Below are 23,137 nucleotides of genomic sequence, written 5' to 3' on the forward strand. Positions count from 1 at the left end.
CATTCATCTAGTAAATTGAATCCATATTAGTAATTTTTTTTTCTTCAATATTACGGTTATGTGTGGCAAGAAACCAGCCAAGAACCGTTTATTATCGTACATACTTCATGCTTACGTCATCGTGTCATGTCAAATCACGCGCCACATATTCACCACGCGCGCCATGACGTCACCGGCCTCAGTTGTCACTTGTCAGTTTGTTTATGAGGTGCATGCAACAGCCTGGCGGGGACGAACTATAAAAAAATGCCCAGTGAGTACACTCTTTAGTTGATGATTTATTGCTTGAGTTTGTATTGCAGCAGTATCAGTGCGCCTGAGCCATTCATTTTCTTGTAGAGATCATAAAGTGTAGCTTACGATTGACGGTTGAAATAAATTACCGAAACTAATCTTCCGTTTGAAACCATCGTGTCTGGGCTCCCCGGACCACTGGTATTAGCAGTGCGCTTGTGGGTGCACATCTTCACCCCTAGGTTCCCAGGTACAAGACTGATTCGTTATTTTCTTGCCTACCTGGCTAGAAAGAAGCATAACGTACTAATTTCTATTTCAGGTAAGGGAAAGTGGCTTGCCGGAGCTACTTCGGATAATAATTAGCGCTGACGCTGTCATCTGGTACTTGACTGGCCATGGTAATGTACAAGTTCCAAGTCGGTGCAAGGAGGCTTCCAGGACTCGTCGGAAAAGGTAAATGGAAATCTTTTTACGTACTTCACTTCGTTCTGAACTAGCAGCGTTAACCCGTAGATCTTAAGTCGTTAGCGGTGTCCCCGTTTTTTTTTTGAATCGACGTGGCTCGCGCATCATTTCCCTAAGTCGAGGCCATCTTGGGTGAGAAAGAAAGGGAAAGCAAAAGCAGATACTGTAGTAATTAGTCAGAACTCCGCAGGTGTTTGTAGACCTGACTCCGTAAGGAAGTGAAGTTATATGAAGAAGGGATGGCAAAAGAAGGAAGCTAGGTCCATAGCTTATCTGTTCGGGGATAGGGACTCGTGCCACCAGCTCACGGGAACAGTGGCTAAGACAGTAGTCGCTGTGTCCAACATAAGCGCCTTGGTCCATGCTTCGCCGGGGATCACAGAAATGACAGTACAACCGTGATGGTCGATGGAAGACGAAGTTAGATGTAAACAAATGTTGCTTATGTAGGCGAGCTGTCGAGAAATCTTGGGGAAATAAGAATATCGTAAGTGTTTAATTTTGATAGGTCCGGCCGGTAAAAATCTGTAAAGAAACGTCATAAGTGATAAAGAAGAATAAATGATAAAAGGTGAAATTCTGTATGACATGATTACACCCTGTCTTAGAGGCGTATTACAGAGGACTGGCAACAGGTGCCGTCAGAGATACCCGGTGGCCAGCAGCACCTGCACCAGATATTATGAGACGGGTCGTATTACAGTTGTTAGCATGACTAGTTCTATCACTCTGGTGGTTGCAGGCAATACATCCGTACAGCAACAATGGCGACAGATGGACGAACGTAAAGTAGTAAATAAATGGAGTAAGGGGTAGTGGAGGCATTGGAGAGGGTGCAGATGCTTGCTTAAACTATACCCACACCCTCTTTGTGTATGAGAAGTTGCTCAGTCTGAGTCAACACTTTTCCTCGTCCTTAAGTGTTGTGAAGATTAATAACAATAGCGTAGAAGCAGAATTATTTATATTCATCTATTTTTAACAACCTTGGTGTACTCTTATTGTATAGTATATGTCAAACTCAAGCGAAGAACCTGGGTAAGACTTGCTTAGTGGATTAAGCTAACACATTGTGCTCATATTTTCTTGATTTTTAGTATTAAAATATTGATACGTATATTTATTGATTAAATTACTTTATCATAGCTATCCATAAAGATGTTTTCATAGAAAACGAATCTGTAATGTAGAAAACGAACTTTACTTCGAGGGAAACAATTACAAATATGAACAAACCAAGCATTTCTGGTATATGTTAAAGAAATTATTTGATATTTGAATTTATAGATATATGCAAAAGTAGTATGGGAATTCCTCATGCGTTGAACTATATTTTTTCATGTCTATTAAGTTAGGGGATCTGCAACGCTCATACTATTCTAATCTTTACCGTCTTACGCTTAAAAAAACACCATCCTAACTTCCCTTATCTCATTTTACGCAGCACACACACATTTACTAAGCACCCACTACACTACAGTTGTACACGGGCCGCTCCGTCGCAGCAGTGGCATCCTGGACACATACCCGACCAGTGCCCGTAATGGCACGCCCTAGAACAAATCGTAATTGCCCAGTGCCCATGCCAAGCTTAGTCTTGGTGAATCTCTTCACACTACAAGACTGGAGTTTGCATTTCCTTGATACAGGAGTTAGCGCAGACATAGACTGGAGGAGCCTCTGCCCCTTCTAACCTTATGAGGCACCTAAAGCGCTCAGGAAGCTGGCCTCGCCCGCTGGTCTGGACTACATGTTATAAAGTGTTGTGATGATGTTGAGTGTGCGTCTTTGTACAGAAAGTGTAGGGCATTATAGTAAGTGTTCGGTGTTTTCTTTCTGGTAGATGCATCATGGGCATGAAGGGTCGTGGGATGTGTTGAATTGGTGTTTGTTGTGTTGTCGTGGTTGGTAATGTCTAGAGCATAGTCGGAAAAGTATGACTCGTGTTTGTCTGGGGAGTATGGTTCCTGATGTGTGTGTGTGTGTGTGTGTGTGTGTGTGTGTGTGTATTAAAACTGCCAAAGATTAATCAGTTTAGTCCGCTTTATTTGTCTGCACGATCTACATCCAAGTAGCCAGCAAGCTTTCCTTGCGATGTCCAGAAGTCAGGCATCGTGAATAAGGAGACCACAGCGGCTGATGGCAACTTCGGACACTGGGTCGTGGCTCACCGCCATCCTCACCACCTCCATTCCGGACATAACCTCTCCGAAGGGGCACTGGGACTCGCCCGCTGGGTCGCTCCTGCTACATATACAGAACAGGGAGTCGTACTCAGGATGACCACCTCCTGCTCCCTGCAGGAGACCTTCTCTCTCCTCTCCCACGAACTCGCCGCCCCACTCGAGATTCTCCATGAGGCCCCTGGTGCTCCTTGTCTCCAGCTTAGCGCCTTCCAACATCCAGCACGGCTCTTGGGTCATGTACCCGCCCGTGACGATGTATTCCCCAGGCTGGTCCCTGTTGCCGACGTACTCGAACCTGGAGCCGACGTAGGAGGGGCCGAGCGTGGCGAGACAGAGGGCCTTGAAGTGTTGCGCCCGACGTAGACGACCCCACAGACGGATGACGATACGCCCCAAGTACTGGCGCCCGGCACTCAGCTCCAGGAACACGACCGGGCTCTCCTGGTCCACCAGGCACTCCAACATGGACAGCTGTGAAAGTAGATACCATTAATGGAACAACGATCAAGATGATCGACGGATGAATTGCCAGTATGTTCTTGAGACCTTCTGTGTGAGCATATAACTCGAAACACTGGTCTCAAAAACGACACGAATCATCACGTTCTGGCTACACTTCTTTCATATGGTTGTGTGGTATTAGTGTTACGTAGGATTACAAGGTGCTTTAGGGATCTTTTGTTTTATGAGTACGGGCTAGTATGAATGTACAACTCGATTCTACTCTCCTGAAAGAGTCCTGGAGTACGTTAGGTGGGCAACATGAACAAACCGTGTTAAGTGAAGGTGGGATGTAATACCTGTATCCCGAGGTGAGCGTCTATCGGACTGTGCCTGAGGGCGTACACCAGAAGGCAGTGGTCACCTCGCTCCACCTCCGCCTGCCTCCCGTCCCCGCTCACCACGCAGGACGTCAGGGGCCACCACCACGCCCCTCTACCACCACTACTCGAAGCCTTGGCGTCTGCGGTGTCACCAGCTGCAGCAACTTTGAGGTTTGTCTCGTCACCAGCTGCAAAATCATCAGTCACAGCTTTACCACATGCAGAACTGCTGTTAGGAACGTCACCACCACCCCCACCTCCTGCTGTACCATCATTTCCAGTGCCTTCGTCCGCAGCCCCACCAGCCGGAGGGCCAGTTTCTGAAGAAACGTCTCCATCTGCTGCATCACCACCACCAGCATCTGGAGCCTCTTCCTCCTCGTCGCCACCACCTGCGGGCTCCCCATTCCCCACAGTAACACCCTCTTCACCTACGGTACATCCCTGGGTCGGAGACTTATCCTCCTCCTGCTGTAGACTCCGCAGCTTTGTCTCGGACACCAACACAGATTCGACGTCCTTGAGGTTCTCGGCTTCGGAGGCGATCTGCAGCAATTGGGCGTCCAGGTCACAGATGTTGTTGCTTTCCTGACAGAGCCAGACCAGGTTGACGAGGCAGCGGTGGAGGCACGTCATCACCCACCCTCTGCTCTCCCCGAAGACCGTCCGCAGCTGCTGGACCCGCTCGTGGATGGCCTCCTTCTTCTCTTGTATGAACTCCGTTGCATGTAGTACCTCGTGGCCCTGCTTCAGGTGCTCCTCCAGGATACAGTGACCACACAGCAGCTTTGCACACTGACGACACCAGTAGCACAGCAGTTGCCCGTGGCTGCTGCACAACCCTCGCTCATGCTCCTGCTGCGCCTAGACACAAAGGAGAATGCGTCAGGTTAACACATTTGATTATATGAGAGAGAGAGAGAGAGAGAGAGAGAGAGAGAGAGAGAGAGAGAGAGAGAGAGTTAACGGCATGGAGATGGTACCTGGGGATCAGTGGACTGCTCAGATAGCTCGAGGACTGCGTAGTTCACAGGAAGGTGGAGGGCGGCGTGGGCCGGGGAGGAGGTCCTACAGGCGGGGCATGCCAGGTCGCCGGCCTTCTCAACGCTGGCCAGGCACACGCTGCAGAAGGTGTGGCCGCACGGAAGCATGAGCGGCTCCCGCGCCCCGGTCTGGTACACCTCGGAGCATACTCCGCACGTCACCGCCGCCTCCACGCCCGTCGACCATCGCTTCTGCCACCATCACCGCAAGTGAGCCAGCATGAAAATGATAGTAAATCGTGAGGCAAGGATCGCCAGGACAAGTACAGTGCTCGTACGGATGGCGCAGGCTAAGGCAACACGCATCATGTGAAGACATTTGACGTAAGTTTTCAGCATAGATAGATTGACTACAGAGATGTAGGGAGAGGTGGAAATCGTATTAAAAAAAGAAAGACGACGAAGTTCTACCTATTAATGGGACGGTTATAACAGTTTCGCTGGTAAATGGAAAGAACTTTTTTTTCGTGAAGTGGTGGATTATGAGACATTCAAAATACTCAAAGCGCACCATCAGCAACTTTACACCGTAACGCAACGTAGGAATAAGAAAATACTTCAGAGAAACCTGTGGCAGTTGTCCAGCTGGCAGCAGTGACACAGCTGTTCATCCGAAGCCACTGACCGACCTTTACCCACGTGGGTTCAGGTCAAAAAAGGCATTTTTACCTCACCATCTTCAGAACACCCTCGAACATCACGGGCCCAATCACCAAACCGTTACGGTCAAAAACCGTTTCCACTACAACTTGAGCCTCACTACTTCCTCTTGTGTACTACACCCTCGGGTCTTTGGCCTAGCCTGTTAGTGAGGGTGATGGAGAATGTTAGTGGGGAGGAAAACACACACAGTATGCTCTAGAGAATGTTGGCGTTTCTGACATCAAAAATACAATTATTTGTGGATGTTGGTATGATGTAGTCGACATGAAGATTTAGTCTATAGATCTCTCTCTCTCTCTCTCTCTCTCTCTCTCTCTATATATATATATATATATATATATATATATATATATATATATATTTTTTTTTTTTTTCTTTTTTTTTCCAAACTATTCATTTCCCGCGTTAGCAAGGTAGCGTTAAGTAACAGAGGACTGGGCCTTTGAGGTAATATCCTCACCTGGCCCCCTTCTCTGTTCTCTCTTTGGGAAAATTAAAAAAAATACGAGAGGGGAGGATTTCCAGCCCCCCCCCCCCCCGCTCCCTCCCCTTTTAGTCGCCTTCTACAACACGCGGGGAATACGTGGGAAGTATTCTTTCTCCCCTATCCCCAGGAATAATATATATATATATATATATATATATATATATATATATATATATATATATATATATATATATATATATATATATATATATATGATATAAAGATACGTTAGTTTCCTTTCAATGGAATCATACCTGATTTTGATTTTTTTTTTTGATAATTTGTATTCAGACCAATCCACCACGAAATCACCAAATAACACATTGCTTTCAAATTCGGCCAATAGGAAACAAAAAGTTCACTCGCCAGTTTAGTCTCGTAGCGGTGTATTACATCACGCACGCACGAGCCACACAACATATATGATGCAGTGTTCCCACTGAGGTTGTGTTCTTAATCTTTAAATCCTATCTATCGAGTGTGTTTTGCCCAACCCATATGATCGCTCAGTTCACTACCTGGATATCGGATATTGTTAACCTCTTCGACTTCACAACGTGATGGCTGTGAGTCAATTTTGGTGACCAGCAACCAAGCTGTTGGGTAGTATAGTTAGTATTCCTTCGACTGTTAATGAGAGAGAGAGAGAGAGAGAGAGAGAGAGAGAGAGAGAGAGAGAGAGAGAGAGAGACCAGTGCATGGTTTATACACGTAATATAACTTAATTATGTGAACTGCCCACGTACGATGCCCGCCGACACTGCATATCATGATAAATGTGATGTACGCAATGCAGGTGAGACACGCTGCTGGGTAAGCCTTTCCATCTATTTATAACCTTGTTTTGGGGCACCCGTCTTGGAAACCCTCGTCCCATCCAAAATGGCACATGTTCCGTGTTTATATATATATATATATATATATATATATATATATATATATATATATATATATATATATATATATAGGTATGTATATTTGCGTGTGTGGACGTATGTATATACATGTGTATGGGGGTGGGTTGGGCCATTTCTTTCGTCTGTTTCCTTGCGCTACCTCGCAAACGCGGGAGACAGCGACAAAGCAAAAAAAAAAAAAAAAAAAAATTATATATATATATATATATATATATATATATATATATATATATATATATATATATTATATGTGTATGGTCTACACTAATGCCATGGGGTTAACATGTTGCAAAGACAATCGTAAGGATCACCTTGAGCCCCAGCCTCCCGACTTATCATGCCTAAACTATTTCCTATGTTGAAGAATGATACTGTAATTATTAATTACTCTCTCAAGTCAGGTTAATCAATAATGTTGGCATGTTAACGCAGCATGACCAGGGAGAGATCAGCGGTTGAGAAGGTAGCATGATATACCACTTCGTTACGATGACTGATTAGATGAATTTTTATTCAGAGTTGGAGAGTGACAAGTGAGAGATCAAGCCTAATTTTGGTTTGTTACGCAAGGAAGGAATCAAGTTAGCTGCCCTTCGCTGCGCTGCTTCCAATTTAAGAGTGTCCTCAAGTAGGGGTGGCTCCCAAACCTTGCACTGCGTATTCGAGGTGTGGTCTAACTAGACTTGGCTATAGTGACAATATCACATCGTTGCTTTTGTACGTAAAGTTGATGTTCATAAACCCTAACATCCTATTTGCTTTCTTGGCAGCTTCGTTGCAATGCTGGGTGAATTCGAAGATATTGGAGTCGGTAACCCCCTACATCCTGTGGCCCATCATTTTCGTAATCCATTTTTTTTTTGGATGAGGTTTCGTACTTGAAACAGCTGATATTTATTGACATTATATGGTATTCAACGACTTGATCTAGATCATCTTGTAATCTTTAGACAAGTTGACCTTATACAACTTTTACACTTTGTGACTGAAGAAGCTCTGGAGGTCTTTGAAATTTGTACCTACCACAACCCACACTGGAGTACCATGGTATGGGTATGTTGTTAATGTCTGTGGCCCTCTCACTTGGATGTAAATGTTTTCTAAGTAGACTAAGTAATTCAGTGCCGTCTTTTGAATCTAATGTAGGGGATGAAGATGATGGAGAATTACCATCCCTGGATGATGCGTTGAGTCATAGGAAAGAGTATTGCTTTAAGTATAGTATCTACAGAAAGCCAATCAATACAGTGCCCTGTGTTCACCTGGGTCATACATTTAGTACTATACAGTCTATACATTTTCTTCCATGTATCTGAGAGCTTTACGAACTGTTCAGCCCAGAACGTCTGAACGATGAATCATGGTACTACTGATACAGTCGGTACGAAACTTTGACCTCCTTCCCATATGCACTGGGCAAATGCGCAAGACCAAAGCTTTCAGAGAGTCTTGTGGTGATAATGTGACACATGATGAAAGGTCTTCTAGCAATACTCTCTCTCTCTCTGTTTACCCTTTGACAAACCTTTTGAACCTATCATTCTACTGCTTAGGTTATTGGATGTAAAATTTGTTTTCTCCTACGAGATCACTGTCAGGAAAAATGTTGATGAAGAAGAACAGGCCAAGTAATGACATTAGTATAGTTTACATAATTCCTTGCAAAACCTGTAGTTCGTTTTACTTGGGACAGACAGATAAAGACTTCAAATCTCGTGTAAGTCAACATAAATACTTTATACTCACTGGACAACGATCTAGTGCTCTGTTCCCTCCCATGAATGAAAACACATCTTACTGGACTGGTCTGGAGCTTCTTCAGTCACAGAGTGTAAAAGTTTCACAAATAGAAATTCATTTGGATGTGCTCTTACACAGCTGACTGATGGTAAGAATATGAATGTTAATTGAGGATTCTTTAGTTTAGACAACGACATCCTGCATTTATTTCACGGTGACCTGTGCGAGAGGCGTTTATGCCCTGATACGCCCTTATTGACCTGGGTAGTAAGGTCAGGTTTTGGTTACCCGAGTGTCCTCTGATTCCACGTGGGTTACCATCGACCCTGTTTGGTGTGATCCTCTTAACATCTACGGGTGTCGATGTGTATTTTCCTCCGTCTGTGATTTGTTACTATTTTCTTCTGAAGATGTGTTGAAATACACGAAAGCGCTTAAGCAAATTTTCCTGCTTCTACTTTCCCTCGTTGTCTACAAGTTCATATATATATATATATATATATATATATATATATATATATATATATATATATATATATATATATATGTATATATATACGTCAATAACTTATACGACTACATAAAAAAGATGGAGAAATCTAGTATGTCCACGGATTCGTATTCATACTTGTAAACATATGTAATTCAGTGACTAGGTAAATAAGACAGTTATATTATGCTTTGTTGTTATAAGCTATTTCAGTAAGCTCAGAGCCGAGAAAACCTTGCTTCTTCGTTCGGACCTGAGGCCGGCCTTCAACTTTGCTTCATCATCACCACTACACCATCATCATCACTACATGCTTCCCATTATCATAACCGTATCTCATCTTCACTACATCTTCACCAACATAACACCCTCGTCTTCACTTCATCCTCACCATCACATTACCCTCATATTCACTACATGCTTGCCATCATAACACCCTCATCTTCACTACATCCTAACCATCATAACACCCTCATATTCATTACATCTTCGCCATCATAACGCCATTGGCTACATCTTCACCATCATAACACCATTGACTCCATCTTCACCATCATAACACCATTGACTACGTCTTCGCCATCGTAACACCATTGACTACATCTTAACCATCATAACACCATTGACTACATCTTCACCATCACAACACCATTAACTGCATCGTCACCATCACAACACCACTGACTGCATCTTCACCATCACAACACCATTGACAGCATCTTCACTATCACAACACCATTGACTACCTCTTCACCATCATAACACCATTGAGTGCATCTTCACCATCACAACACCCTCCACATGTGTGGCTGTCATTATTACACCCTCCTCACTACACCCTCGATACCATGATGATTCGCTCTTTACTTGAAAGCTACATTTCTCCTACCTTGTATACGCCCAATGAAAAAGATATTTAGAGGTCAATAAAAATGTTTGATTTGGTCTTACTGACCTTGGTGACCACCTGCTGCATGTTCGTCGTAAACACAGTGATAGCATTCCTGGTGATACGTGCGGAAAGACGAAGAGGGAAAGAATTCGCACACGTACGTGGTGGACCTGCGCCTCGTCCTCCTCCCATGGCTGAAGTCAAGAGTCACGTGTGTAGTAAGCCTGATACAGTGGATGTGAGTCAGTTCAAGGACATCGGATTGAGAGAACTCTCGAGTGATCACCGGTGGGTGTGTTCACTGACCGAGAGACTTAACCTTGTCGAAAACCCCTGTGACTACGGCTTCTATGGAGCAAGTGGCCCGAAGTTTTTTTACAAACCTGACCAGATGGTATCGTTCTCGCCATTGCGCCACCCGGCATCTGAGTGTTCCACAATAATGACGTTGTTGGCCCCAAGGCTGGTTGTCATAGTGGAGTATTCGTTGCTGGAAATGATCGCATATTTCTCGGAGCACGTGCTCTCCACCTGGTCCCATCCTCCTTTAGTCATCGTTTTTTGCCAGCGGTGTAACTTTACCCATGCCTTCACTCCGGACTCCAGCACACATATGGACGCTGTGATGAAAGAGTGCGCGGCCAAGGCTATGGAAAATGCTTTTTCATCGCAAGTGGAGGATGACAAGAAGCCTTCCGTCATTGCCCAAGCCTTCTCTCAGGCCTGGACAGTGATTAAGAAGAGTACGGGCATGATATACATGCTAAAAAGAAGATCTACGCTACTGCCAGAGGACTCCTTGGATCTGATGCGTCATTACCTGAAACACACACGCATCTCAGTCTTTGATAAAGGGTTGACACCCCCTGTCCTCCCGAGTGACATGACCTAAAATAACCTCCGCCTCTCGTTCGTTCTTGGTTATGTCCACCTTTTAAAAGTCTTCGAGTACTACCAGACCATGGCTTTCCACGCCACTCTAAGTATCGTAGGTAAATATGTAGAGGAAGTGCACCATCGTTGTGGGCCCTCTGAGTGTCACGTTTAGGGCGACTTGATAACAGTTACGTTTGCCGCCCTGTCCGAGAGTGATGAGATTTACCTCGTCTCCGACTCTAAGGATGCACAGAAGAACCTGGGTCCAATGCCTGTAGAAATCTTCTTCTTGGACTGGCAAGGACATCTCGTTAAGAAGGCGTATATCTTAAACCAGATGGTCGAAGACCGACTTGGCGATTCTCAGGACGAACCTCCCAGAGTTGAGTCAAAGGACGAACTTCCCAGAGTTGAGTCTGTGGACGAAGCTTCCAGAGTTGACTCTGTGGACGAAGCTCCCAGAGTTGAGTCAAAGGACGAACTTCCCAGAGTTGAGTCTGTGGACGAAGCTTCCAGAGTTGAGTCTGTGGACGAAGCTTCCAGAGTTGACTCTGTGGACGAAGCTCCCAGAGTTGAGTCTGTGGACGAAGCTCCCAGAGTTGAGTCTGAGGACGAACTTCCCAGAGTTGAGTCTGAGGACGAACTTCCCAGAGTTGAGTCTGAGGACGAAGCTCCCAGAGTTGACTCAAAGGACGAGGCTCCCAGAGTTGAGTCTCAGGACGAAGCTCCCAGAGTTGAGTCTCAGGACGACGAAGCTCCCAGAGTTGACTCAAGGACGAGGCTCCCAGAGTTGAGTCTCAGGACGACGAAGCTCCCAGAGTTGAGTCTCAGACGACGAAGCTCCCAGAGTTGAGTCTCAGGACGACGAAGCTCCCAGAGTTGAGTCTCAGGACGACGAAGCCCCGAGAGTTGAGTCTCAGGACGACGAAGCTCCGAGAGTTGAGTCTCAGGACGAGGCTCCCAGAGTTGAGTCTCAAGACGAACCTCCTAGAGTTGAGTCTCAGGACGAAGCTCCGAGAGTTGAGTCTCAGGACGAACCTCCTAGAGTTGAGTCTCAGGACGAACCTCCCAGAGTTGAGTCTCAGGACGAACCTCCCAGAGTTGAGTCTCCGGACGAACCCGGCAGTGCTGCCAACATCGACATTACAGACATTCCTACCCGGGTTCGGCCATCCTTGAGGAAAAGGATTAAGAAATTTTTCAAAAATATTTTCAAAAAGATAAAGCGGGGGAAACGAGTCACCAAGGAACAGTTAACCGCGGCACGAGAGGAGGTAGCGCTGAATGAGTCACGTGCAGCCACCTCGGAGTGAGGCTGTGTGGAGTCCTGAGTGGGGACCTGCTTGCCTCCCACCCACACCTTCCCAAACCCCTGCTGCCCACGCCTTCTTTATGCTACTCATACAGGCGATGTTTACACTGGACATGAAGCTGCACTGTACCTGGAGTTTCATGTGCAGCCAGGCAATAATATTACAGTCTTAGTAGGTCACTTACAAAACGATGCGGGCTAATTAAAGTCTTTAAATAGTTTGTGATTCAACTGTTTATGACAGATTTTAACCCCTACTCATAAGGTCACAGGAGCTGGGAGAATATTTATAATGAGATGTTACAGGTGTCGTCATCGCCTGGTTGTCTCTTAATATGTGCTCTTATCCTTGGTCTTTAAAAGTCCACGTTCGGTGCCCGAAAGGCATTCCAGATTTTTTTTTTCTTTCCATTACTTCACGTGACACTAGAAACACTACATCCGGGTCGCGGATAATACCACGTCAAACGAAGCTGAAACACTGAATATTTAGATTGTATCCTTGAACTGAAAGTCATAACAGACTGAATATTACGATTATATGCTTGGACTGGTAATCTAACAGTCCCCAAAGGCTCGAGGTTCACGGACTTATTCTCCGGTAGAACACAAAAAGAAATTATATATATATATATATATATATATATATATATATATATATATATATATATATATAATTGCGCTCACCTGGGCCATAGCGCGGTAGGGAGGAGAGTAGTCGGCCTCCCGCTGGTTGCTACCCTCGCTGTGAATGTTGACTGATCTGTTATTCCCGCATCACTCCTCTCCCGGTGTCAGCTGGTCGTACCAACGGCTGCTGGCTCTGCCATCACTGTTCAGCAGATCACTGTTATGGCGAACGAGTGTCGACCGCTCTCAATTCCAGCAACAGCCACCCTCGCTCTCTAAGACCTCTTGTATCGTGACACCGACACACAAGTTATTCCCGTCAGCTGTTCTCTCTCCGTTTAGTGACGTCATTCTTTACTAATTCACAAACTTTTTCCACAATGAAGTATATTTTATTTGTATACAAAAGGATAATGTAGTGCATAGGTGAAGCATGAGAGATGTACAAGAGGAAATAATCTCAAGACCTCAGGAAGAGTGTGTGGGTAGGACATTCTTTATATTTTGTATGGTAGTAATAAATCTTGATGGCAACTGAGTGGTGAGGAACATTGATTCTGGAGGGCGTTTGGAGCCGACCGGCGCCGCCTGACTCACTACACCCCAACGGGTCCGCACGCCACCCATCCCTCCTCAGCCACACGCCTCACACTGTACACGCCCGTTTCCCACGCAGGCGCGTTCGTATATATATATATATATATATATATATATATATATATATATATATATATATATATATATTGGGAGAAGAGCTCATGAAGAGCACTCCTTCATACTTGGGCGAATCTGACCTTTGTATAATTGGGGTAACGTCTGATTTCTAGAAAATGATCATATAGTGAACCAAACTTTTTTTTTTTTCAGTGGTAGCTATTTATTGAATGTGAGATTCCAAAATAAGTTGGTTATTACGTTGATACCATGTATATAGAATGTTATGAATGATGGAATCATAGAATATCAAATAAGATAGAAAATTAGTTGGGCTTTTTAAATAGAAATTAACGGCTTAACTGATAAACTTTTGTAGACTTCTACCTCAACGGAAACTCGTATCTAAAATGTTTGTTCACGAATACAGGAAAAATGGAGTAGTTATGACTGTAATTAAGAAATGAAGGGTTGTTCGCGCATGAATTGATTTTCGTCATTTTTCTATGATTTGATAAGAGAAAATAACACCAACGCTGGACATGGAAGGCTAAGATAATTCCGGGCACAAAATGAAAACCCTTGATTAATGACAGTATTTCCCATGTATATTCGCATTACTTCGATGCAAAATACATATATAACAAATCAGATATACCATAAACTAACATATTTTCCTTTTGAAGTTTTTGGTAAAAAATTGTGAACTCGTTGATTCTTAATTTTAAAGCCTTATGGATTACATAAACAGAGAATTTATTAGAAAATTTTGTTACGATCGTTGTGCTTTCCTTAGAGAAGTTACAATTTCCATCCAGCACTAATTTTCCTAACTGCAGACTAAGCATTAAAACTTCACATCAGGGGTTTGAGAATTGTTAAAGAGTATCCCAGAGACCTTTCCTGTCAAGTCCAGCTTTATAGATTGGTCATAAAGGGATAGAATTCCTGAGCATTGCTAAAGATCTAAGCTTTTACTTTCAGCATACTCTCATTCATTGTGTCAAGGAAGGTAATGCTGTTCAGTGATTATCGTGTGCCCAGACAGTTAGAATGATATAATCAAGACCCGGTGCTTTAAACAGCCACATAGGAAAATGAAGCTATATATCCTTGCTGATATCAAAGGACTGCAAGCTGTTTAACAGTTAAAAAGCACAAAATATGTAAAAGGAAAATTTTTGAGAATGGGCAAGAATAATAGAGGAGGTCACTCAAGATTCAATGTTGGAACCTTTTGTTCATTTATGGATACCTGTCTTGTGAACAAAAACAAGCTAGAAAATCTCTCCCAACAAAAAGAAAATTATCCGGCGGGTTAAAGAAAAGCACATTCTTCCCCAAATGACATATTTCTTTTGGAAGATTTGATGCATATTTCATGAAAAGTTTGATTTTCTCTTTTAGTGGAAAGTTATCCTTCTACAGAGAAGCTTGAGAATGAGAATCATCTGAGGTTAAGGCAGACCAGGCTCCCAGTAGACTATTGTCCCACCGAGTATGTTGCGAGGCAGAATTTCTTAACCATATAACAAGAACTGTAAAGATAATTGTACGCTTGATTTTCCTCTAATCAGAACCACTTTTCAGGATTAGTCAGTCCTCAGCCTTCCAGATGAAGAATACAGGAAACAGCTAGAGGGTTGAGTAAAGAATTAAGATTTTAATTACTCACATCAACATTCAAAATGTTAAGATATTAAAACTCTATTATCCTGCCCTGGAAACCTAGGCCTATACTGACACCGAAGCAGGAAAGCATTCTGCTGTGTAACCATTTTCTAAAATGCTCTGAAGTGCTACTTAAACTGGTCTTCATCTGCCAAAGTAGACATTTCTTGGTTACTAAAAAGTACCCACTTTCTCCTCAGAAAATTGATAGAGACAACCTGAGGATTAATCATTGATTGAGAACAGGAAATTTGCATTAAATTGCCTTTCAGATCTAGCAGGGCAAGAGGCACATTTATGTTCTGTAAGCATTTTTCACAGTTATACTAAATCATTCTTAGACTAATCCATATGGACAGGGTCTTGAACACTGATGCTTTATAGTGTTACTTTAAATATACTGCACTCATTTTGCTAATCTTTTTATGTCAAAGCTCCAGGCACCAACAGAAGCTTTCATTGAGGCCAGACCTTAAAAGATATGAATGAATATAAAAGAAAGACATCAGATGACAGGATGCTAGTACCCATTAGTGCAATCTTGGCTAAAGTAACCATTATCAGAATTGATTATCATTTGTATCAACACTTAAGAATTCAGGTGCACTTACAAGTAAAGTAAACACTAGTGGTACTCTTAAATGTTCAAACTGTTTATTCATTGTAAGTTCTGTGTTCTTTTTTAAATATTTGCATTTTGGTGGAAATGAAATTATCTACAGCATCTGTTGTAGGTAAACATAAAAGTTACAATTTCACATAAATATAGTATATGCCTCAAGACTGAGATTAGTTGCTTCATAAGGAAAAGCTGTGTATAAAAACATCTTGAGAAATATATTCAGGAGCAAACTATATAAACTGTAACAGTAGAGATGATGAAGCAAACTCCAGAAAAAAAAAGATTTATAAGTTTTAACACTTTATTCATAAATATTTCATAACAGTATTTCAACAGTATGCTATAAATATTGTAAAGTTTAACAATCCACAGTAAACAGAATAAAAATTTTAATCATAATATGCACCAGCACATGGTACATCTTTCCTAATACAGTATGGAAGATTTGGTGTTCAAGAGCAGAGTGAGCAGGAACCTATTCATATCCACAGGGGTTGGATACCTTTATCAAAACTCTTTAGCAATATGAAGTTATACATCAAATCATGCAAACTTCCAGCCAATAAAGATCAGAAATATAAATTCATTTTCCCTTTAAGATGTTATAATCGTGTTACAAAGAAATTGAACAAATGTGCCTTCCATCACTAAAACTGTGGCTGAATACAATGTAGAATCAATTATTTACATAGCATTGAAGTACATTATACTTTATATCAATAAGGAATTAAACTAGTCTCATAGTTCTAAGACCAGCTAATTTTTTCTATCACTCAAACTCTGATACCTTTTAGCATTAAAGCTATGGATTTGTTTCCGTACACATTGTGAAAAATTAAATAACTGACAATTATCTTACTAGATTGCTAAAAGCTTATGTCTTGAGAGTTGTGAACACCATATTTCAGAATAAGTTATTTGGTTTTTCTTCTTTAATTGCTGAAAATTTTCAAGAGCTCTTGGTTAATAATAATTATTTCTAGCCAAGGTTAGTAGTCAAAGTTTTGAAAATAATGTTGGTATTGTATCTGGAGGTACCTGAATATATCAGTGACCAGGTGTGTACCTTCCAGTAAACACCTTCAGCAAAATGATCTGCAATAGAATTTCTAAATATAACAATGAGGAGTTGAAAAATACACTAATGTAATAAACTAGTATAAAGCATATTAAAGTTAAGAGTATATATTGAAATATTTTCTATTCTTTGGTATTTAACAGGCATCCTAAAGTTATACAAAGCAAAGGTTACCCCTTATAAGAGAAGGGTTTGAACAAAGATGTTAAAGTACGAAACAACTAGCAAAGTGGAAATTATAGTAGATATCTTACTAGAGTGGATGAGATATGGAGGGCAAATTCTTTACCTAGAATCTGAATAATCATCTCTTACAGAGCACACTGGAAATGGTCAATGGGTGAAACTGGAAGAGGTAGAGAATTTCATAGTTTGTGAAGCATGAATAGGGAAGGTCTGATTCACATGATATGTGCAGTTTGTTGTGATCAATATAATTTTTTTTTGTAATTTGCGTATACAGTTATTTGTTTTCAGTACATTTTAAGATTACTCATCCGGTTATTTTGCTGCGAGTTTCATATCTTTTCCTCAGATTAATCCATTCATTATTGTGAAAGCCATTGTCCATATGCTTCATCCAAAGTGTGAAATAATTGGAACTCATTTAAGGAAAGAAGAGGAAGTAAATGAGTTTTTCTCCCTGCCTCTGAATCATTAGTTTAAAGACCCAAAGCAAATCTTCAGAATCCTATTTTATGAGCCATTATGGTATATTAAAAGAATTTCTTGATTACAAACTAAAGTACTCCCTCAAGTACCAGCAAGTACTACTTACCAAGGCTAGTGGTGAGTTTGCCATTAACATCATGGCTGTAAGACTAGATAATCCTGGACTGAAAATGTCGCCACACTGAGTGGGAATAGTATGCATCCTACTGTGAATGCAACAGTTCTCACCAGTTGAATTAAAGCAGTGCTAAGCTAAATTCATTAATTCTTATGTTTCTAAGCTATTACTGAAGCATTAAAGTTATTTTCACTCTGTACACAAGCCAAAATTTAAATTGTGTTTTCTTAGAATATCTAATTGTACACAGGCTAAATTTAACTGACATTTTCTTAAAGAATATGAATACCAAATTAACACTGAATGAATAAAAAACTATCAGGCAGTAATAAAAACATAAACTGACAGTAATTCCAAACTGCAAAACTACTAAAATGATGAGATCTACTTTCAAGTCGATATGTATAAAGAAAATCGTAGCTCTAGCAGAATAACTCACAGCTTTTGAGGGACATCTCAGAGCTTTAGTTCATCCATAATGAATGCTAATTCCTTACTTGCACCCAGCAATATTGAGTACAGTGAGGATGTTCCTAAAAGCATATGATTCAACAGTAACTAATAGTTATGAATTAATTTCTCATGCACAACCAGTTTTACATTTATCAGCTCAACTTCATTACAAAGCCTTATAGTAACTCAGTGCACATCTTTCAGTCTATTTTTTCTAGTGTGGCATACAGAAGACAGTGAGTCTGGCTGACTGAAGTTTATAAAATAAATACCTGATTAAGACAAAAAATTATTTGTAAAATATTTATCACTGAAAGATTATTACTAAACAGAGATCAACTCACACTAAACTAGAAAGTTTGAAAAATATGAATATAATAACAATATGAGGAAAATCTTTTGTTTTGATAATCCATTACGCTAACACAGGGGGACACCACAGTGAAAGGAGTAACATGAAAACTAGGAATAAATCTACTTATAAACTTAGTAATATTGTAAAATTCTTTCTTAGTCTGCACATATCAACATTCCAGTAGTTTGTTTTTTGCAATAAATATGCTATTATTGCACAAAAACACAAGATAAAGTACTGCATACTAAAATAATCTTTCTTTAAGAAATATAGTAATATATTCCCATCATATGATGGATTATGCATCATTGCATCCCACATGTGGACCAATGCCAATATTCTTAGAGCCTTCAATTTCAAATCCTAATAGTGAGTTTATGAGACTGCCATTTGACAAGTAATATACTCAAGCCTCAATACCAAGATCCTCTAGTAGTGCTTCTAGGGACGACAACTTGGTGCGAGCCTCATGGATCCCAGATACTGTCTGCACTGCTGATGATATGTGGTAACGTAGCTCATCCACAATCTGAACTGTGTCAGTCTCTTGACGACCTTGAACTTCCTGTGCATCTGCTAGAACCAGATCTCTAAATTCTTGTTGTTCCATTACCTAAGATAGAAAAAGAAAATAATATAAGCACTGAGTGTGGGTCACTTGATGTCACTTAGTTTGATATGGGTAAGAAAATCTATCACATGGTGACTTCCTGCTCTTTTTAATAATTTTAACTATACATGACATAAATAATGAATAAAGATTCCTTTCCTTTCTTTCACTGGCATTTTCTGACTAGATTTACAAAACACACAGCAAATAAACATTAGGTTTCAAATATCTAATTTTCATCAATAATTTCTACTCATTGATTTATAATTATACATACTGAGGTGAATATGCTGAAATAATGCATAAACATTTTCAATTGAAAATACTTTGCTATCAGGCAAATGAGATAATCATACCTGATCAAGATTCTTTGCCATAAAAGCAACACACTGGTCCTCCAGACGGGGAAGCTGGAATGTTCGTGACAAGCAAAGGATGGTAATGACATTATCAGTATTAAGTTTGGTGCCAAGGTAAACTCCACACTGACGATTTAAACCAGGCACCAGCAACATGTCTGCTAATACCATAACATCCACTGCATTCTCCAAACTTACCTGAAAAAAAATCAGTCTTTCACATTTTAGGAATCTTTTGCACTTTAAATATTCTAAATAATTCAAGCTTTCTTAACTTTGGTATCAGTTGACTTGCATATAATATCGACAGTGGAATCTAAAAGTTGTAAATTTTACGTAATTACAAATGAAATGAGCATTACTATACATTATGTGTAAATACAGATCAAAGAACTGTTCATTTGAATTTGAGCTTTCTATTAATTTTTTCTAAACATTATTATCTTCACAATTTGTATACTTTTAATGAAAGTTAAATGTTAAGAATGCTTGCTTGAAATAAACATTATTACTACACAATTCATATACTTTTGACAAGAGGTAAATGTTAAGCCTAGTATTCCTTTTGAGTTAATCTTACCCAGAGAAAGAGTAAAAGTTGGTAATTCTTTATGCATAGTGCATTACATGACCAAAGTTGCTATTATTGTTTCTATAATCTGGTTTTGTATACAATATACTGTATTCCTTGATATTTCATTTATCCAGATTTAATTCTCTATTTAATCACAATTAATTAAATATCTAATAGCGAGCAGATACAAGTCCCTTAAGGCACTCTGTCTAAGAAGGTTTGGGCACAATCTCCCAATAAGTTTTTCTGTTTTATATTTTTCACATCGCTGGCTTCACCACCTTTAATGGCTACACACCAACAGTTATATATCATTATACAGTACAATCATCTATCATGACAATATTAGCAAAAAGATGGTGCTGGGTGAAATGTGTCATCTTACCTCTGTTAGGGAATTTTCCACTTAAAAATCCAAGACGCTGTTCATTTGCCTTTTCTGAAGCACAGTCAAATAAAATGTGTTGTCTTACATTTGTTGATGGATTTTCCACTTAAACATTCAAGGCATTGTTCGTTTGCTTTTCTCAAAGCACAGTTAGGTGAAATGTGTTACCTTACCTCTTTTAAGGGATTTTCCACTAACATCCAAGATTCTGTTCATTTGCCTTTCTTGAAGCACAGTCAGCATCAGGTAGAAATTACTTTTTATTTTTAAGAAAATAACCTAACCATGCATAGTGCATACAATTAAGGGAAGGGAAGTTAGCAGCTGGCAGACTGTCTTCATGTGCCAGCTGACTATGAAGTCTTAGCTGTATTTCCTTGTCAGCTGAGTTGGAGTTACCCTGCATTTCAATTCTTGAACCAGCATGGTTGTTCTTACTCAGTATCCAAATAGGTTGTTTCCTTTTAAACAGTGATTAACAGATATTTAGATCATGAGTATTAATTGTCCTGAAATGTCCTTAAATCTCCAAATATTGAAAATATACTTCTTGGACATAATAGAATCCCAGTGAAAGTATGGTCTAGTATTAAACTCCTGCCTTATATTTTCTGTAGCTCAACACACCTTCACAGTAATGCACACACGCTCACAATCATTGATAATCTAGAGCCTCACAAATAATTAAATGTGTTGATATACTAGATTTTTTTCACCTCGATGCTATTAAATTATGAACAACCATAGATGTTTGAAAATCAAAACAGATATATAAGATGATTAATGCATAATATACAAACAAACATAGCATCCATCCACCACTTCTATGCTAAATTACTAGCTCTATATGCAGTTGTCAAGTTAGGTGGATGGAGGATAAAGAAATGCACCACTGTGGGAAAAAGTACATTTCATCATTTCTAAAACTAACATAAAAGTGTCAACAAGTGAGCCACAGTTCTGCTTTCATAGTCTTATTGACACACCTGACAATGCAGTTACAATTGTAACACTATGAGTGATAATATTATTTCATCTCTGATGAAACTTTATCAAAGTGTTTGTATGTAACTTTAAAATGAGTAGATATCCATGGTGCTTGAAGACCTGAATCTTAAAGAAAGAGGAGGTATCATAACAGCCAATCTTTGAGTGGCTGGTCTTCATGTAGGGCTGAACTAGTGCATGTTTTAAAGAGGATGAAAAATTATGCTTTTCAAGTATCACCAAAATGGGTGAGCAAGCACAAGTTTGAACCCAGTAGCAGAGTCCTTAATAACAGGAAGAATACTGTTTGGTCTACATGCCCTCCTCAAATACAGAGATAAATGTCTTCCTTGACTTGTGAGAGGTAGATATCCCTTTTCTCTTTATTAAACAATGCCACAGTATTATGACAAACTTTCCAAAAAAAAATGATCAAAGGTGCCTTAGCTGTCCTTCAAACTTTGGTTGCTATTTTACTCTCTTTTTATTCCTTGTATACAGTTACATGAGACATAGATGTTGTAGTTATCATTCTCATTTTGAAATCTATGATGGAAGCTTCTGTATATATTTTCTTATCTTCTAATACAAACAGTTGCAGAAAAGTTTGTCTTTTTTTTCAACTTGGTTTAACTTTTATATCTGATAGCCATAAGAAGTCTAAGTTACTTTTTTCAGCTTCTAGCAGTATCTTCATTAAACTTAATTACCCTATTCACAATTTGAAATTTCAAATTCAACTCTTACAATTGTCTGGTTGCAGTAGAGGTAATGCACAAGCACTGCAAACACTTCAGCTGAGATGTTCTGGAGGGTAACTACTGGGATGCGAGTGTCAGAGGAATCCTTCCATTCCGCCTCATGGAAATGATCTCGTAACAAGGCCTTGAAGTATTCACTTCGGGGACAGAAGAACATCTAAAATAAAAAAGATATTGAATATATTTATTTTTTATTATTATTTTGCTTTGTCGCTGTCTCCCGCGTTTGCGAGGTAGCGCAAGGAAACAGACGAAAGAAATGGCCCAACCCACTCCCATACACATGTATATACATACACGTCCACACACGCAAATATACATACCTATACATCTCAGTGTACACATATATATACACACACAGACATATACATATATACACTTGTACATAATTCATACTGTCTGCCTTTATTTATTCCCATCGCCACCTCACCACACATGGAATAACATCCCCCTCCCCCTCATGTGTGCGAGGTAGCGCTAGGAGAAGACAACAAAGGCCCCATTCTTTCACACTCAGTCTCTATCTGTCATGTAATAATGCCCGAAACCACAGCTCCCTTTCCACATCCAGGCCCCACAGAACTTTCCATGGTTTACCCCAGACGCTTCACATGCCCTGATTCAATCCATTGACAGCACGTCGACCCCGGTATACCACATCGATCCAATTCACTCTATTCCTTGCAGGCCTTTCACCCTCCTGCATGTTCAGGCCCCGATCACTCAAAATCTTTTTCACTCCACCTTACCACCTCCAACTTGGTCTCCCACTTCTCCTCGTTCCCTCCACCTCCGACACATATATCCTCTTGGTTAATCTTTCCTCACTCATTCTCTCCATGGTTGTTTAATTTGCACAACCCTATCTATAGCCCCATGCCTTGCAACCATATAACATTGTTGGAACCACTATTCCTTCAAACATATCCATTTTTTCTCTCCGAGATAACATTCTTGCCTTCCACACAGAACCTTTGCTCCCTTCCCCACCCTGTGACTCACTTCGCTTCCATGGTTCCATCTGCTCCCAAATCCACTCCCAGATATCTAAAACACTTTACTTCCTCCAGTTT

The 23,137-nt window shown here is 40.6% G+C and overlaps 2 protein-coding genes across 3 annotated transcripts in view; both read right to left on the reverse strand.

Annotated features, from left to right (window-relative positions):
* Positions 1-2,727: 2,727 nt before the first annotated feature.
* On the reverse strand, positions 2,728-13,119 carry LOC139766268 (uncharacterized). 2 transcript variants are annotated; one of them, XM_071694676.1, is made up of 4 exons: positions 12,820-13,119; positions 4,696-4,947; positions 3,689-4,576; positions 2,728-3,359 (listed from the first exon to the last, which is right to left on the reverse strand). In XM_071694676.1, exons 1-4 carry the CDS (start codon positions 12,826-12,828, stop codon positions 2,808-2,810), a joined length of 1,701 nt encoding a protein of 566 aa, XP_071550777.1. In that variant the 5' UTR covers positions 12,829-13,119; the 3' UTR covers positions 2,728-2,807. The 2 variants fall into 2 exon arrangements, with proteins under 2 accessions (XP_071550777.1, XP_071550778.1); XM_071694677.1 differs by lacking the exon at positions 4,696-4,947 and having other exon boundaries at positions 12,820-13,118.
* Positions 13,120-15,992: 2,873 nt separating this feature from the next.
* The window catches only part of LOC139766269 (ankyrin repeat and BTB/POZ domain-containing protein 1-like), a 62,601-nt gene continuing 55,456 nt past the window's right edge, over positions 15,993-23,137 (reverse strand). Inside the window, exons 7-9 of the mRNA XM_071694678.1 lie at positions 22,051-22,221; positions 19,352-19,552; positions 15,993-18,998 (exon numbers count right to left, since the gene is read on the reverse strand). Coding sequence (XP_071550779.1) covers positions 18,792-18,998; positions 19,352-19,552; positions 22,051-22,221 — 579 coding nt within the window. The 3' untranslated portion in view covers positions 15,993-18,791. The remainder of the gene's footprint in view (positions 18,999-19,351; positions 19,553-22,050; positions 22,222-23,137) is intronic.

Source organism: Panulirus ornatus, chromosome 57 (genome assembly GCF_036320965.1).
Source record: "Panulirus ornatus isolate Po-2019 chromosome 57, ASM3632096v1, whole genome shotgun sequence".
NCBI lineage: Eukaryota > Metazoa > Arthropoda > Malacostraca > Decapoda > Palinuridae > Panulirus > Panulirus ornatus.

What these genes read in the sequence shown, in the direction of transcription:
- LOC139766268 (XM_071694676.1), bottom strand. An exon ending in AGCAGTCCACTGATCCCCAG is followed by an intron (nt 4,577 to 4,695) that starts GTACCATCTCCA and finishes CTTTGTGTCTAG; the next exon opens with GCGCAGCAGGAGCATGAGCG. An exon ending in ACGCTCACCTCGGGATACAG is followed by an intron (nt 3,360 to 3,688) that starts GTATTACATCCC and finishes CTACTTTCACAG; the next exon opens with CTGTCCATGTTGGAGTGCCT.